The 13,881-nt window shown below is 61.7% G+C and overlaps 1 protein-coding gene across 6 annotated transcripts in view; it reads left to right on the plus strand.

The window, feature by feature from the left end:
* The window catches only part of ADCK5 (aarF domain containing kinase 5), a 38,388-nt gene that overhangs the window by 1,357 nt on the left and 23,150 nt on the right, over positions 1-13,881 (plus strand). For 4 of the 6 annotated variants that reach the window (XM_074558700.1, XM_074558708.1, XM_074558713.1 and 1 more), the window contains exons 2-7: positions 507-564; positions 4,014-4,152; positions 6,985-7,060; positions 9,271-9,471; positions 12,184-12,324; positions 13,351-13,464. In XM_074558700.1, coding sequence (XP_074414801.1) covers positions 507-564; positions 4,014-4,152; positions 6,985-7,060; positions 9,271-9,471; positions 12,184-12,324; positions 13,351-13,464 — 729 coding nt within the window. Of the gene's footprint in view, positions 1-506; positions 565-4,013; positions 4,153-6,984; positions 7,061-9,270; positions 9,472-10,867; positions 10,968-12,183; positions 12,325-13,350; positions 13,465-13,881 lie in introns of those variants that run through there. The other 2 variants (XM_074558726.1, XM_074558733.1) reach the window with 2 other exon arrangements.

The following is a 13,881-nucleotide window of genomic DNA, read 5'->3' on the forward strand; positions in this document are numbered from 1 at the left end:
CCCCTCAGGGCCCCCCATGGACCCCCCCCCAATGTCACCCCAGTGTCACCCGGGACCCCCAAATGTCACCTGAACCCTCCCGAGACCCCTCATGGACCCCCCCAGGACCCCCCCAGTGTCACCTGGGAGCCCAGGACCCCCCAATGTCCCCTGGGACCCCCCCCAATGCCTCCTGGGACCCCCAAATGTCACCTGAACCCCCCCGGGACCCCCCATGGACCCACCGAGGACCCCCCCAGTGTCACCTGGGAGCCCCCAATGTCCCCTCAAGGTCACCTGGGACCCCCTAAATGTCACCTGAACCCCCCTGGGACCCCCCCAATGTCACCTGAACCCCCCCCAATGTCCCCTCCTCCCGCCCCCCCCCGCGGGTTTTTGGGGTCCCCCCTGACACCGCCCCTTCCCCTGACCCCACCCCTTTCCCCTGACCCCGCCCCTTTCTCCTGACCCCGCCCCTTCTCCCTGACTCCGCCCCTTCCATCCTGACCCCGCCCCTTCCCCCCCAGGTGCGGCTGCTGCCCCTCCCCCCCCGGAGAGCGCGGGGGGCCCCGGAGAGAGCGCGAGGTGAGGGGGGAGGGGCGGGGAGAGACCCCAGACCAAAATAATGGGGGAGGAGACACAGAGAGACCCCAGACCCAAAATAATGGGGGGGGGAAACAGAGAGACCCCAGACCCAAAATAATTGGGGAGGGACGGGGAGAGACCCCAGACCCAAATTAATGGGGGAGGAGCAGGGAGAGACCCCAGACCCAAAATAATGGGGGGGGAGGGGCGGGGAGACCCCAGACCCAAAATAATGGGGGGGAGGGGGGAGGGGCAGGGAGAGACCCCAGACCCAAAATAATGGGGGGGAGGGGGGAGGGGCGGGGAGACCCCAGACCCAAAATAATGGGGGGGAGGGGAGACCCAGACCCAAAATAATGGGGGGGGAACAGAGAGACCCCAGACCCAAAATAATGGGGGGGAGGGGAAACAAGGAGACCCCAGACCCAAAATAATGGGGGAGGGGCGGGGAGAGACCCCAGACCCAAATTAATGGGGGGAGGGGCGGGGAGAGACCCCAGACCCAAAATAACGGGGGGGAGGGGAAACAGAGAGACCCCAGCCCCAAAATAATGGGCGGGGGGTACACAGAGAAAGACCCCAGACCCAAATTGGGAGGAACGGGAGGAGACCCCAGACCCAAAATAACGGGGGGGGAGGGGCGGGGAGAGACCCCAGACCCAAATTGGGAGGAACGGGAGGAGACCCCAGACCCAAAATAATGGGGGGAGGGGAAACAGAGAGACCCCAGACCCAAATAATGGGGGAGGGGCGGGCGTGGACCCAGACCCAAAATAATAGGGGGGGGAGGGGCAGGGAAACAGAGAGACCCCAGACCCAAAATAACGGGGGAGGGGCGGGGAGAGACCCCAGACCCAAAATAATGGGGGGGGAGGGGAAACAGAGAGACCCCAGACCCAAAATAATGGGGGAGGAGAAACAGAGAGACCCCAGACCCAAATTGTGAGGGGAGGGGGAGGGGCGGGGAGACCCCAGACCCAAAATAATGGGGGGGGAGGGGGGAGGGGCGGGGAGAGACCCCAGACCCAAAATAATGGGGGGGATGAGGGAGGGGCGGGGAGACCCCAGACCCAAAATAATGGGGGAGGAGAAACAGAGAGACCCCAGACCCAAAATAATGGGGGGAGGGGAAACAGAGAGACCCCAGACCCAAAATAACGGGGGAGGGGCGGGGAGAGGCCCCAGACCCAAAATAATGGGGGGGGGAGGGAAACAGAGAGACCCCAGACCCAAAATAATGGGGGGGAGGGAAACAGAGAGACCCCAGACCCAAAATAATGGGGGAGGAGAAACAGAGAGACCCCAGACCCAAATTGTGGGGGGAGGGGCAGGAGGAGACCCCAGACCCAAATTAATGGGGGGGAGGGGAAACAGAGAGACCCCAGACCCAAAATAATGGGGGAGGGGAAACAGAGAGACCCCAGACCCAAAATAATGGGGGAGGATAAACAGAGAGACCCCAGACCCAAATTGTAGGGGGAGGGGCAGGGAGACCCCAGGCCCAAAATAATGGGGGAGGGGGGAGGGGCAGAGAGAGACCCCAGACCCAAAGTAATGGGGGGGAGGGGCGGGGAGAGACCCCAGACCCAAAATAATGGAGAGGGAGGGGAAACAGAGAGACCCCAGACCCAAAATAATGGGGGGGGGGCGGGGAGACCCCAGACCCAAAATAAAGGGGGAGGGGCGGGGAGAGACCCCAGACCCAAAATAACGGGGGGGAGGGGGGAGGGGAAACAGAGAGACCCCAGACCCGAAATAATGGGGGGGGTGGGAGGGGCAGGGGGAGACCCCAGACCCCAAAATAATGGGGGGAGGGGGGAGGGGCAGGGGGAGACCCCAGACCCAAAATAATGGGGGGAGGGGAAACAGAGAGACTGCAGACCCAAAATAATGGGGGGGAGGGGCGGGGAGAGACCCCAGACCCAAATTGGGAGGAACGGGAGGAGACCCCAGACCCAAAATAATGGGGGGGGAGGCGCAGGGAGAGACCCCAGACCCAAATTGGGGTGGGGTCCTTGGGGGAATCCAGGGGGCATTTAGGACCCCCACCCAAATTTGGGGTCTGGGGGGGCTCTGAGACCCTGACTCAAATTGGGGGGGGAGGGAATTTGGGACCCCCCACCCAAATTGAGGGTTTGGGGGGAGGTCCTTGGGGGGAGGAGTCTGGGGGATCCTTGACCCTGAACTTTGACCTTTGACCCCAACCCTTGACTTATGACCTTGACCCCAGATCCTTGACCCTTGACCCCTGAACCCAGAGCCTTGGCTCCTGACCTTGACCCTTGACCCCTGACCCCAACCCTTGACCTCTGACCCCAGCCCCTACTCTCTGCCCCATAGAGGGTCTTTGACCCCTAACCCCAGCTCTTAACCCCGGACCTCTGACCCTGAACTTTGACCCCTGACCCCACCCTTAGTCACTGACCCCTGACCTACATTTTGACCTTGACCTCTGAACCCAAGCCCAGACCTCCACATTGACCCCTGACCTCTGACCTCTGACCCCTGACTCACAGCCAGACCTTGACCCACAGAGGCTCTTTGACCCCTGACCTCTGACCCCAGCTCCCGACCCCTGATCTCCAGCATGCCCTTGACCTTTGACCCTGACCCTTGATCCCTAACCCTGAACTTTGACCTCTGACCCCTGACCCCCACCCTTGACCCCTGACCTATCCCTGTGGTGGCCCCTGGGGCTGTTGGTGACCTTTGACCTGTTCCTTGCCCCCCATAAAGTTCCCATTGATCTCACTGTGGCCCTGGGATTATCCCTGACCTCTGACCCCTGACCTCTGACCCCTGACCTTTGCCCTGTCCCCCAGGCCCCCCGCTGGCCCCTGCTGTCCCTGGGGGTCTCAGTGACCCCTGACCCCTGACCTTTGCCCCCAGCCCCCCCCCCCGCTGGCCGCTGCTGTCCCTGGGGGTCTCAGTGACCCCTGACCCCTGACCTTTGCCCCCAGCCCCCCTGCTGTCCCTGGGGGTCTCAGTGACCCCTGACCCCTGACCTTTGCCCCCAGGCGCCCCCGCTGTCCCTGGGTGTATCCCTGACCCCTGACCCCTGACCTTTGCCCTATCCCCAGGTCCCCCTGCTGGCCGCTGCTGTCCCTGGGTGTATCCCTGACCTCTGACCCCTGACCCCTGACCTTTGCCCCCAGCCCCCCCGCTGTCCCTGGGGGTCTGTGTGACCCCTGACCCCTGACCTTTGCCCCCAGCCCCCCCCACTGTCCCTGGGGGTCTGTGTGACCCCTGACCCCTGACCTTTGCCCCCAGGCGCCCCCGCTGGCCCCTGCTGTCCCTGGGGGTCTGTGTGACCCCTGACCTTTGCCCCCAGGCCCCCCTGCTGTCCCTGGGGGTGTCCCTGACCCCTGACCCCTGACCTTTGCCCCCAGGCCCCCCTGCTGTCCCTGACCCCTGACCCCTGACCCCTGACCCCTGACCTTTGCCCCCAGGCGCCCCCGCTGGCCGCTGCTGTCCCTGGGGGTCTCCCTGGCCCTGGGGGGGGTCCCTGGGGGTCTCTCTGGCTCTGGCCGAGCCCCCCCAGCGGCGCCGGGCCAGGATCCTGCTCGAGGGCGTGGGCAGGTTCTGCAGGTACGGGGGGATTGGGGGGATTTGGGGGGATTTGGGGGGTCCTGAGGGGAATTGGGGGGGATTGGGGGGGGATTGGGGGGGGATTGGGGGTCCTGGAGGGGATTTGGGTTTGATTTGAGGGGTCCTGAGGGGAATTGGGGGGGATTGGGGGGGGTTTGGGGGGGTTTGGGGGTCCTGGGGGGATTTGGGTTTGATTTGAGGGGTCCTGAGGGGAATTGGGGGGGATTGGGGGGGGTTTGGGGGTCCTGGGAGGGATTCGGGGGGATTTGGGTTTGATTTGGGGGGGTCCTGGGGGGGATTGGGGGGGATTTGGGGGGGATTGGGGGGGGTTTTAAGGGGCGGTTCTGCAGGTACGGGGGGGGGGATTTGGGGGTCCTGGGAGGGATTCGGGGGGATTTGGGTTTGATTTGGGGGGGGATTGGGGGGTTGTTGGGGGGGGATTTGGGGGGGTTTAAGGGGCGGTTCTGCAGGTACGGGGGGGGGGGGGATTTGGGAGTCCTGGGAGGGATTTGGGTTTGATTTGGGGGGGTCCTGAGGGGATTTGGGGGGGTTTAAGGGGTGGTTCTGCAGGTACGGGGGGAGATTTGGGGGTCCTGGGAGGGATTTGGGGGGATTTGGGTTTGATTTGGGGGTCCTGAGGGAATTGGGGGATTGGGGGGGATTGGGGGGAGTTTAGGGGCGGTTCTGCAGGTACGGGGATGGGGGTATTTGGGGGGGTCCTGGGGATTTGGGGGGGGATTCGGAGGGATTTGGGGGGATTTGGGGGGTCCTGAGGGGAATTGGGGGGGATTGGGGGAGTTTGGGGTCCTGGGGGGGGATTCGGGGGGATCGGAGGGGTTTGGGGGGGGAATTGGGGGGTTGGGGGGGTTTGGGAGGGCTCAGAATGTATTTGGGGGAGATTGGGGGGTCCTGGGGGGATTTGGGGGAATTTGGGGGGGATTTAGACGGTTGGGAGGTTAGGGGGAATTTTGGGGGGGGGGCTAAGTGGGTTTGAGGGGGATTTGGGGGGTCCTGAGGGGGTCCTGAGGGAGTTTGGGGGGGATTTGGGGGTCCTGAGGGGATTTAGGGGGGATTGGGAGGGCTCAGATTGGATTTGGGGGGTCTTGGGGGGATCCTGAAGGGGTTTGGGGGATTTGGGGGGTCCTGAAGGGGTTTGGGGGGGTCCTGAGGGCTTAAGGGGGGGGTTCTGGGGGAATTAAGGGGTCCTGAGGGGGGGATTTGGGGGTCCTGGGGGGGATTTGGGGGTCCTGGGTGTCTTGGGGGGGATCTGAGGGGATTTGGGGGGATTTGGGGGAGTTTGGGGGGGTTTGGGAAGGCTCAGAATGGATTTTGGGGGCCAGAGGGAGATGTAGGGGGTTTAGAGGGGATTTGGGGGGTCTGGGGGGTTTTGGGGGGTCTTGAGGGGGATTTGGGAGGGATTTGGGAGGGCTGATGGATTTAGGGGGGATTGGGGGGGATTTGGGGAGATGTTGGGGGGATTTAGGGAGATTTGGGGAGCTTTGGGAGGGATTTGGGGAAATTTGGGGGGATTTGGGGGGGTCCTGAGGGGATTTGGGAGGGGATGGTTGGGGGGATTGGGGATGGGGTCTGGGGGGATTGGGGGGTTGGGGGGTTTGGGGGGTGGGGGGGTTTGGGGGGATTTGGGGGGTCCTGGGGGTTTGGGGGTTTGGTGGGGGATTGGGTGGGGCATTTTGGGGGTTTTTGGGGGATTTTTGGGGGGTTTTGGGGGGATTTGGGCCTCGGACTTTAGGGGTTCAGAGGGTTTGGGGTCTTTGGGAATTTTTGGGGTTGGGGAATTTTGGGGGTGTTTGGGGTTGGTTGGGGGGGGATTTTGGGGTTTTGGGGTTCAGCTTTTTAGAGGAATTTTGTGGTTTGGGGTCGGTTTTGGGGGGATTTTGGGATTTCTGGGGTGATTTTGGGGTTTTGGGGTCGGGTTTTGGGGGATTTTGGGGTTTTGGGGGGGTTTTGGGATTTTTGGGGTGATTTGGGGTTTTGGGGTCGGTTTTGGGATTTTGGGGGTGATTTTGGGGTGCCCCTCAGGTCGGTGGGTGCGTGGGGTGGGGGCTGGGATTTGGGGGAATTTGGGGTGGTTTTGGGGGTTTTGGGGGTGCTTTTGGGGAGGGTTTGGGGTTTTGGGGTCGGGGGATTTGGGGGTTTTGGGGGGGGTTTGGGGGGATTTTTGGGATTTTTCTGGGGGGAATTTGGGGGTTTTGGGGGTGGTTTTGGGGGAATTTTTTGGATTTTTGGGGGTGGTTTTTGGGGGGTTTTTGGGGGATTGGTTTTTGGGGTGATTTTGGGGTTTTTGGGATCGGTTTTTGGGGTGATTTTTGGGATTTTTTGGGGTGATTTGGGATTTTTGGATTTTTCTGGGGTGATTTTGGGGTTTTTGGGGTGGATTTTGGGGTTTTTGGGGTTCAGCTCTTTTAGAGGGATTTTGTTGGTTTGGGATCGGTTTTTGGAGGGATTTTGGGATTTTTCTGGGGTGATTTTGGGGGTTTTTTGGGGTCGGGTTTTGGGGGGATTTTGGGGTTTTTTGGGGTCGGTTTTTGGGGGGGATTTTTTGGGATTTTTTCTGGGGGTGATTTTGGGGGTTTTTGGGGTTGCTTTTTTGGGGGGATTTTTGGGATTTTTCTGGGTGATTTTGTTGTTTTTGGGGTCGTCGGTTTTGGGGTCGGTTTTTGGGTCGGTTTTTGAGGGGATTTTTTGGATTTTTGGGGGGATTTTTGGGATTTTTTTGGGGATTTTGGGGTTGGCTTTTGGGGGGATTTTTGGGGTTTTTGGGGTGATTTTGGGGGGATTTTGGGGTCCCCCTGACCCCCCATTTCCCCCCAGGTCCCTCTCGGTCGGGCTCCGCATCTCCCTCGATTATTGGTGGACAACCAAGGTGGAGCTGAGGGGGCTCGAGCAGGTGGGGAAATTGGGGAGGATTTTGGGGGGTCCCAGGGGGGTTTGGGGCATTTTTGGGGGGATTTTGGGGGAGATTTGGGGACTTTGGGGGGGGATTTTGGGGAATTGGGGGGGTCCTGGGGGGATTGGGAGGGGGATTTAGGGGGGATTTCGAGAATTTGGGGGGGATTTGGGGGGGTCCCAGAAGGATTTAGGGGGGTTCTGAGGGGATTTGGGGGGTCCTGGGGGGGATTGGGGCATTTTTGGGGAGATTTGAGGGGGATTTTGGGGAATTGGGGGGGGTCCTGGGGGGATTTTGGGGGGGATTTCGAGAATTTGGGGGGATTTGGGGGGTCCCAGGTGGGATTTAGGGGGTTCTGAGGGGATAGGGGAGAAATTGGGGGGATTTGGGGGATTTTTGGAAGGTTTGGGGGGGATTTTGGGGGGATTTTGGGGGGATTTTGGGGGGTCCCGGAGGGTTTTGGGGGGATTTGGGGAGAGTTCGAGAGGAATGGGGGGATTTTGGGGGGATTTTGGGTGGTTTGGGGAATTATGGGGGAATTCTGGGGGGAATTTGGGAGGGGGGTCACACCTGTGTCACACCTGGGTCACACACACCTGTCTCACACACACCTGTATTTATGTCACACACCTGTGTCACACACACCTGTGTCACACCTGTGTCACACCTGTCCCCAGGACAGCCCCGCGTACCTGTCGGCCATGTCCCTGTGTCACACACACCTGTGTCACACACACCTGTGTCACACCTGTGTCACATCTGTGTCACACCTGTCTCACACACACCTGTGTCACACCTGTCACACCTGTGTCACACCTGTGTCACACCTGTGTCACACACACCTGTCCCCCCAGGACAGCCCCGCGTACCTGTCAGCAATGTCGCTGTGTCACACACACCTGTATTTATGTCACACCTGTGTCACACCTGTCCCCTGCAGGACAGCCCCGCGTACCTGTCGGCCATGTCCCTGTGTCACACACACCTGTGTCACACCTGTCACACCTGTGTCACACCTGTGTCACACCTGTGTCACACACCTGTCCCCCCAGGACAGCCCCACGTACCTGTCGGCCATGTCTGTGTGTGTCACACCTGTGTCACACCTGTCACACCTGTGTCACACCCAGGACAGCCCCGCGTACCTGTCGGCCATGTCGCTGTGCCACACACACCTGTGTCACACACCTGTATTTATGTCACACCTGTGTCACACACACCTGTGTCACACCTGTGTCACCCACACCTGTCCCCAGGACAGCCCCATGTATCTGTCAGCGATGTCCCTGTGTCACACACACCTGTGTCACACCTGGGTCACACCTGTCCTGTGTCCCCAGGACAGCCCCGCGTACCTGTCGGCCATGTCGCTGTGTCACACACACCTGTATTTATGTCACACCTGTCCCCTGCAGGACAGCCCCGTGTACCTGTCGGCCATGTCCCTGTGTCACACCTGTATTTATGTCACACCTGTGTCACACCTGTCACACCTGCAGGACAGCCCCGTGTACCTGTCGGCCATGTCCCTGTGTCACACCTGTATTTATGTCACACACACCTGTGTCACACCTGGGTCACACCTGTGTCCCACCCAGGACAGCCCCGCGTACCTGTCAGCAATGTCCCTGTGTCACACCTGTGTCACACACCTGTATTTATGTCACACACCTGTGTCACACCTGTGTCACACCCAGGACAGCCTCGCGTACCTGTCGGCCATGTCCCTGTGTCACACACACCTATGTCACACACACCTGTCATACCTGTCACACCTGTGTCACACCTGTCCCCAGGACAGCCCCGCGTACCTGTCGGCCATGTCTGTGTGTGTCACACACACCTGTGTCACACACATCTGTGTCACACCCAGGACAGCCCTGTGTACCTGTCGGCCATGTCCCTGTGTCACACACCTGTGTCACACCTGTGTCACACCTGTGTCACACACCTGTCACACCTGTGTCACACACACCTGTGTCACACCTGTAGGACAGCCCCGCGTACCTGTCAGCGATGTCGCTGTGTCACACACACCTATCACACCTATCACACCTATCACACCTATCACACCTATCACACCTATCACACTTGTCACACCTGTGTCACACCTGTGTCCCCCCTGTCCCAGGACAGCCCTGTGTACCTGTCGGCCATGTCTGTGTGTGTCACACCTGTCACACCTGTGTCACACACCTGTGTCCCCCCAGGACAGCCCCGCGTACCTGTCGGCCATGTCGCTGTGTCACCGCCGCGCGGGGCAGCGCCTCCTGCAGGGGGCGCTCTCCAACGGGGGCCTGTACGTGAAGCTGGGCCAGGGGCTCTGCGCCATGGACCACCTGCTGCCCCCCGAGGTGACAATGACACTGAGACCCCTCGAGGACAGCGCCAGCCCCCGGGGACACCAGGAGGTGATGGGGACAGTGGGGGGATTGGGGACATTGGGGGGATTGGGGACATTGGGGACACTGGGGGCATTGGGGGGATTGGGGGGGATTGGGGACATTGGGGGCATTGGGGGACATTGGGGCCATGGACCACCTGCTGCCCCCCGAGGTGACAATGACACTGAGACCCCTGGAGGACAGCGCCAGCCCCCGGGGACACCAGGAGGTGACAGTGGGGGGATTGGGGACATTGGGGACATTGGGGGGATTGGGGGACATTGGGGACATTGGGGGGATTGGGGGACATTGGGGACACTGGGGACATTGGGGGCTCTGTGCCATGGACCACCTGCTGCCCCCCGAGGTGACAATGACACTGAGACCCCTGGAGGACAGCGCCAGCCCCCGGGGGCACCAGGAGGTGACAGTGGGGACACTGGGGGGATTGGGGACAGTGGGGGGATTGGGGACATTGAGGGACATTGGGGACATTGGGGACACTGAGGACATTGGGGACATTGGGGACATTGGGGGACATTGGGGACATTGGGGCCGTGGACCACCTGCTGCCCCCCGAGGTGACAATGACACTGAGACCCCTGGAGGACAGCGCCAGCCCCCGGGGACACCAGGAGGTGACATTGGGGACATTGGGGACATTGGGGACATTGGGGACACTGGGGGGATTGGGGACACTGGGGACAGTGGGGACATTGGGGACATTGGGGGACATTGGGGCCATGGACCACCTGCTGCCCCCCAAGGTGACAATGACACTGCGGCCGCTCGAGGACAGCGCCAGCCCCCGGGGACACCAGGAAGGTGACAGTGGGGGGATTGGGGACATTGGGGACATTGGGGGGATTGGGGGACATTGGGGACATTGGGGGGATTGGGGACATTGGGGACATTGGGGGGATTGGGGACATTGGGGGACATAGGGGGACATTGGGGCCATGGACCACCTGCTGCCCCCCGAGGTGACAATGACACTGAGACCCCTGGAGGACAGCGCCAGCCCCCGGGGACACCAGGAGGTGACATTGGGGACACTGGGGACACTGGGGGGATTGGGGACACTGGGGACATTGGGGGGATTGGGGACATTGGGGGGATTGGGGACATTGGGGACATTGGGGACATTGGGGACAGTGGGGGGACATTGGGGGACATTGGGGACATGGGGACAGTGGGGACATTGGGGACATTGGGGCCATGGACCACCTGCTGCCCCCCGAGGTGACAATGACACTGAGACCCCTGGAGGACAGCGCCAGCCCCCGGGGACACCAGGAGGTGACACTGGGGACACTGGGGGGATTGGGGACATTGAGGGGGATTGGGGACAGTGGGGACATTGGGGACATTGGGGGGATTGGGGACATTGGGGACACGGAGGGGATTGGGGACATTGGGGGACATTGGGGGACATTGGGGCCATGGACCACCTGCTGCCCCCCGAGGTGACAATGACACTGAGACCCCTGGAGGACAGCGCCAGCCCCCGGGGACACCAGGAGGTGACATTGGGGACACTGGGGGGATTGGGGGACATTGGGGACACTGAGGACATTGGGGACAGTGGGGACATTGGGGACATTGGGGGAATGGGGGACATTGGGGACATTGGGGACATTGGGGACACACAGGGGGGGTGGCACGGGGACAATGTGAACCCTTGGGGGGACTTTGGGCTTGGGGACACAACAGGATGGAAGAGAGTCCCCGATGTCCCCAATGTCCCCTCAGTGTCCCTCACCTGTCCCAGTGTCCCCTCACCTGTCCCCAATGTCCCTCACCTGTCCCAGTGTCCCTCACCTGTCCCAATGTCCCTCACCTGTCCCAGTGTCCCTCACCTGTCCCCAATGTCCCAGTGTCCCTCACCTGTCCCACTGTCCCCTCACCTGTCTCCAATGTCCCTCACCTGTCCCACTGTTCCCTCACCTGTCCCCAATGTCCCCTCACCTGTCCCAATGTCCCCTCACCTGTCCCAATGTCCCTCACCTGTCCCCAATGTCCCCAATGTCCCCTCACCTGTCCCAATGTCCCTCACCTGTCCCTCACCTGTCTCACCTGTCCCAGTGTCCCAATGTCCCTCACCTGTCCCAATGTCCCTCACCTGTCCCAATGTCCCTCACCTGTCCCAATGTCCCTCACCTGTCCCAGTGTCCCCTCACCTGTCCCCAATGTCCCTCACCTGTCCCAGTGTCCCTCACCTGTCCCAGTGTCCCCTCACCTGTCCCAGTGTCCCTCACCTGTCCCAGTGTCCCCTCACCTGTCCCCAGTGTCCATCATCTGTCCCAGTGTCCCCTCACCTGTCCCAGTGTCCCTCACCTGTCCCAGTGTCCCCTCACCTGTCCCCAGTGTCCATCATCTGTCCCAGTGTCCCCTCACCTGTCCCCAGTGTCCCCTCACCTGTCCCAGTGTCCCTCACCTGTCCCAGTGTCCCCTCACCTGTCCCCAGTGTCCCTCACCTGTCCCCAGTGTCCCCTCACCTGTCCCCAATGTCCCTCACCTGTCCCAATGTCCCCTCACCTGTCCCAGTGTCCCCTCACCTGTCCCCAGTGTCCCCTCACCTGTCCCCAGTGTCCCTCACCTGTCCCCAGTGTCCCTCACCTGTCCCCAGTGTCCCTCACCTGTCCCAGTGTCCCTCACCTGTCCCAATGTCTCACCTGTCCCACCTGTCCCAGTGTCCCCAATGTCCCTCACCTGTCTCACCTGTCCCACCTGTCCCAGGTGGACGAGCTGTTCCTGGAGGATTTCCAGACCACGCCTTCCGGAATGTTCCGTGACTTCGACTACGAGCCGGTGGCGGCCGCCAGCCTGGCCCAGGTGCACCGGGCGACGCTGCCCGACGGGACCCCCGTGGCCGTCAAGGTGGGCACACCTGGGACACACCTGGGGCACCTGGGGATACACCTGGGGATACACCTGGGGACAGATGGGGACATCTGGGGACACCTGGGCACAGCTGGGCACACCTGGGGATACACCTGGGACACACCTGGGACACACCTGGGGATATCCACAGACACACCTGGGGACAGCTGGGGACACACCTGGGGACACACCTGGGGAGAGATGGGGACATCTGGGGACACCTGGGCACAGCTGGGCACACGTGGGGATACACCTGGGCACACCTGGGGACACACCTGGGCACACCTGGGACACACCTGGGGACAGCTGGGGATATCCACAGACACACCTGGGGACAGCTGGGGACACACCTGGGACACACCTGGGGATACACCTGGGGATATCCACAGACACACCTGGGGACAGCTGGGGACACACCTGGGGACACACCTGGGGATACACCTGGGACACACCTGGGCACACCTGGGGATACACCTGGGGATACACCTGGGACACACCTGGGACACACCTGAGCACACCTGGGCACACCTGGGCACACCTGAGACACCTGGGGATACACCTGAGCACACACATAGGGACACGTGGGGACACCTTGGCACACCTGGGGACACCTGGGGACACCTGGGACAGCTGGGACACCTGGGGATACACCTGGGGACAGATGGGGACACCTGGGCACACTTGGGCACACCTGGGACACACCTGGGATACACCTAGGATACACCTGGGACACCTGGGACACCTGGGAATACACCTGGGGACACCTGGGCACACCTGGGGCACACCTGGGGACACACCTGGGATACACCTGGGACACGTGGGCACACTTGAGGGCACACCTGGGGATAGATGGGGACACACCTGGGACAGCTGGGGACACCTGGGGCACACCTGGTGACACCTGGGCACACACCTGGACACACCTGGGGACACCTGGTGGCACCTGGGGCACACCTGGGGCACACCTGGGCGGTGGGCGGGGTCCCTGTCAGCCCCGCCCCCTGACCCCGCCCCCCCGGGCAGGTGCAGTACCTGGACCTGCGCGATCGCTTCGAGGGCGACATCCGGACCGTGGAGCTGCTGCTGCGCCTGGTGGAGTTCATGCACCCCGACTTTTCCTTGGGCTGGGTGCTGCAGGTGAGGGCACACCTGGGCACACCTGGGCACACCTGGGTACAGCTGGGGATATCCACAGACACACCTGGGCACACCTGGGCACAGCCCTGTGCAGTTCATGCACCCCGACTTCGCCCTGGGCTGGGTGCTGCAGGTCAGGAGCACACCTGGGCACACCTGGGATACACCTGGGCACACCTGGGCACACCTGGGGGCACCTGGGGGCACCTGGGGACACCTGGGGCACACCTGAGATACACCTGGGCACAGCTGGGCACACCTGGGCACTGCCCTGTGCAGTTCATGCACCCCAACTTCGTGCTAGGATGCTGTCGCTGTCACACCTGTGTCACTCACCTGTGTCACTCACCTGTGTCACACCTGTGTCGCTGTCACTCACCTGTGTCACTCACCTGTCTCACCTGCAGGAGTTGAAGG

The sequence above is a fragment of the Zonotrichia albicollis genome, chromosome 1 (assembly GCF_047830755.1).
Source record: "Zonotrichia albicollis isolate bZonAlb1 chromosome 1, bZonAlb1.hap1, whole genome shotgun sequence".
Lineage (NCBI taxonomy): Eukaryota > Metazoa > Chordata > Aves > Passeriformes > Passerellidae > Zonotrichia > Zonotrichia albicollis.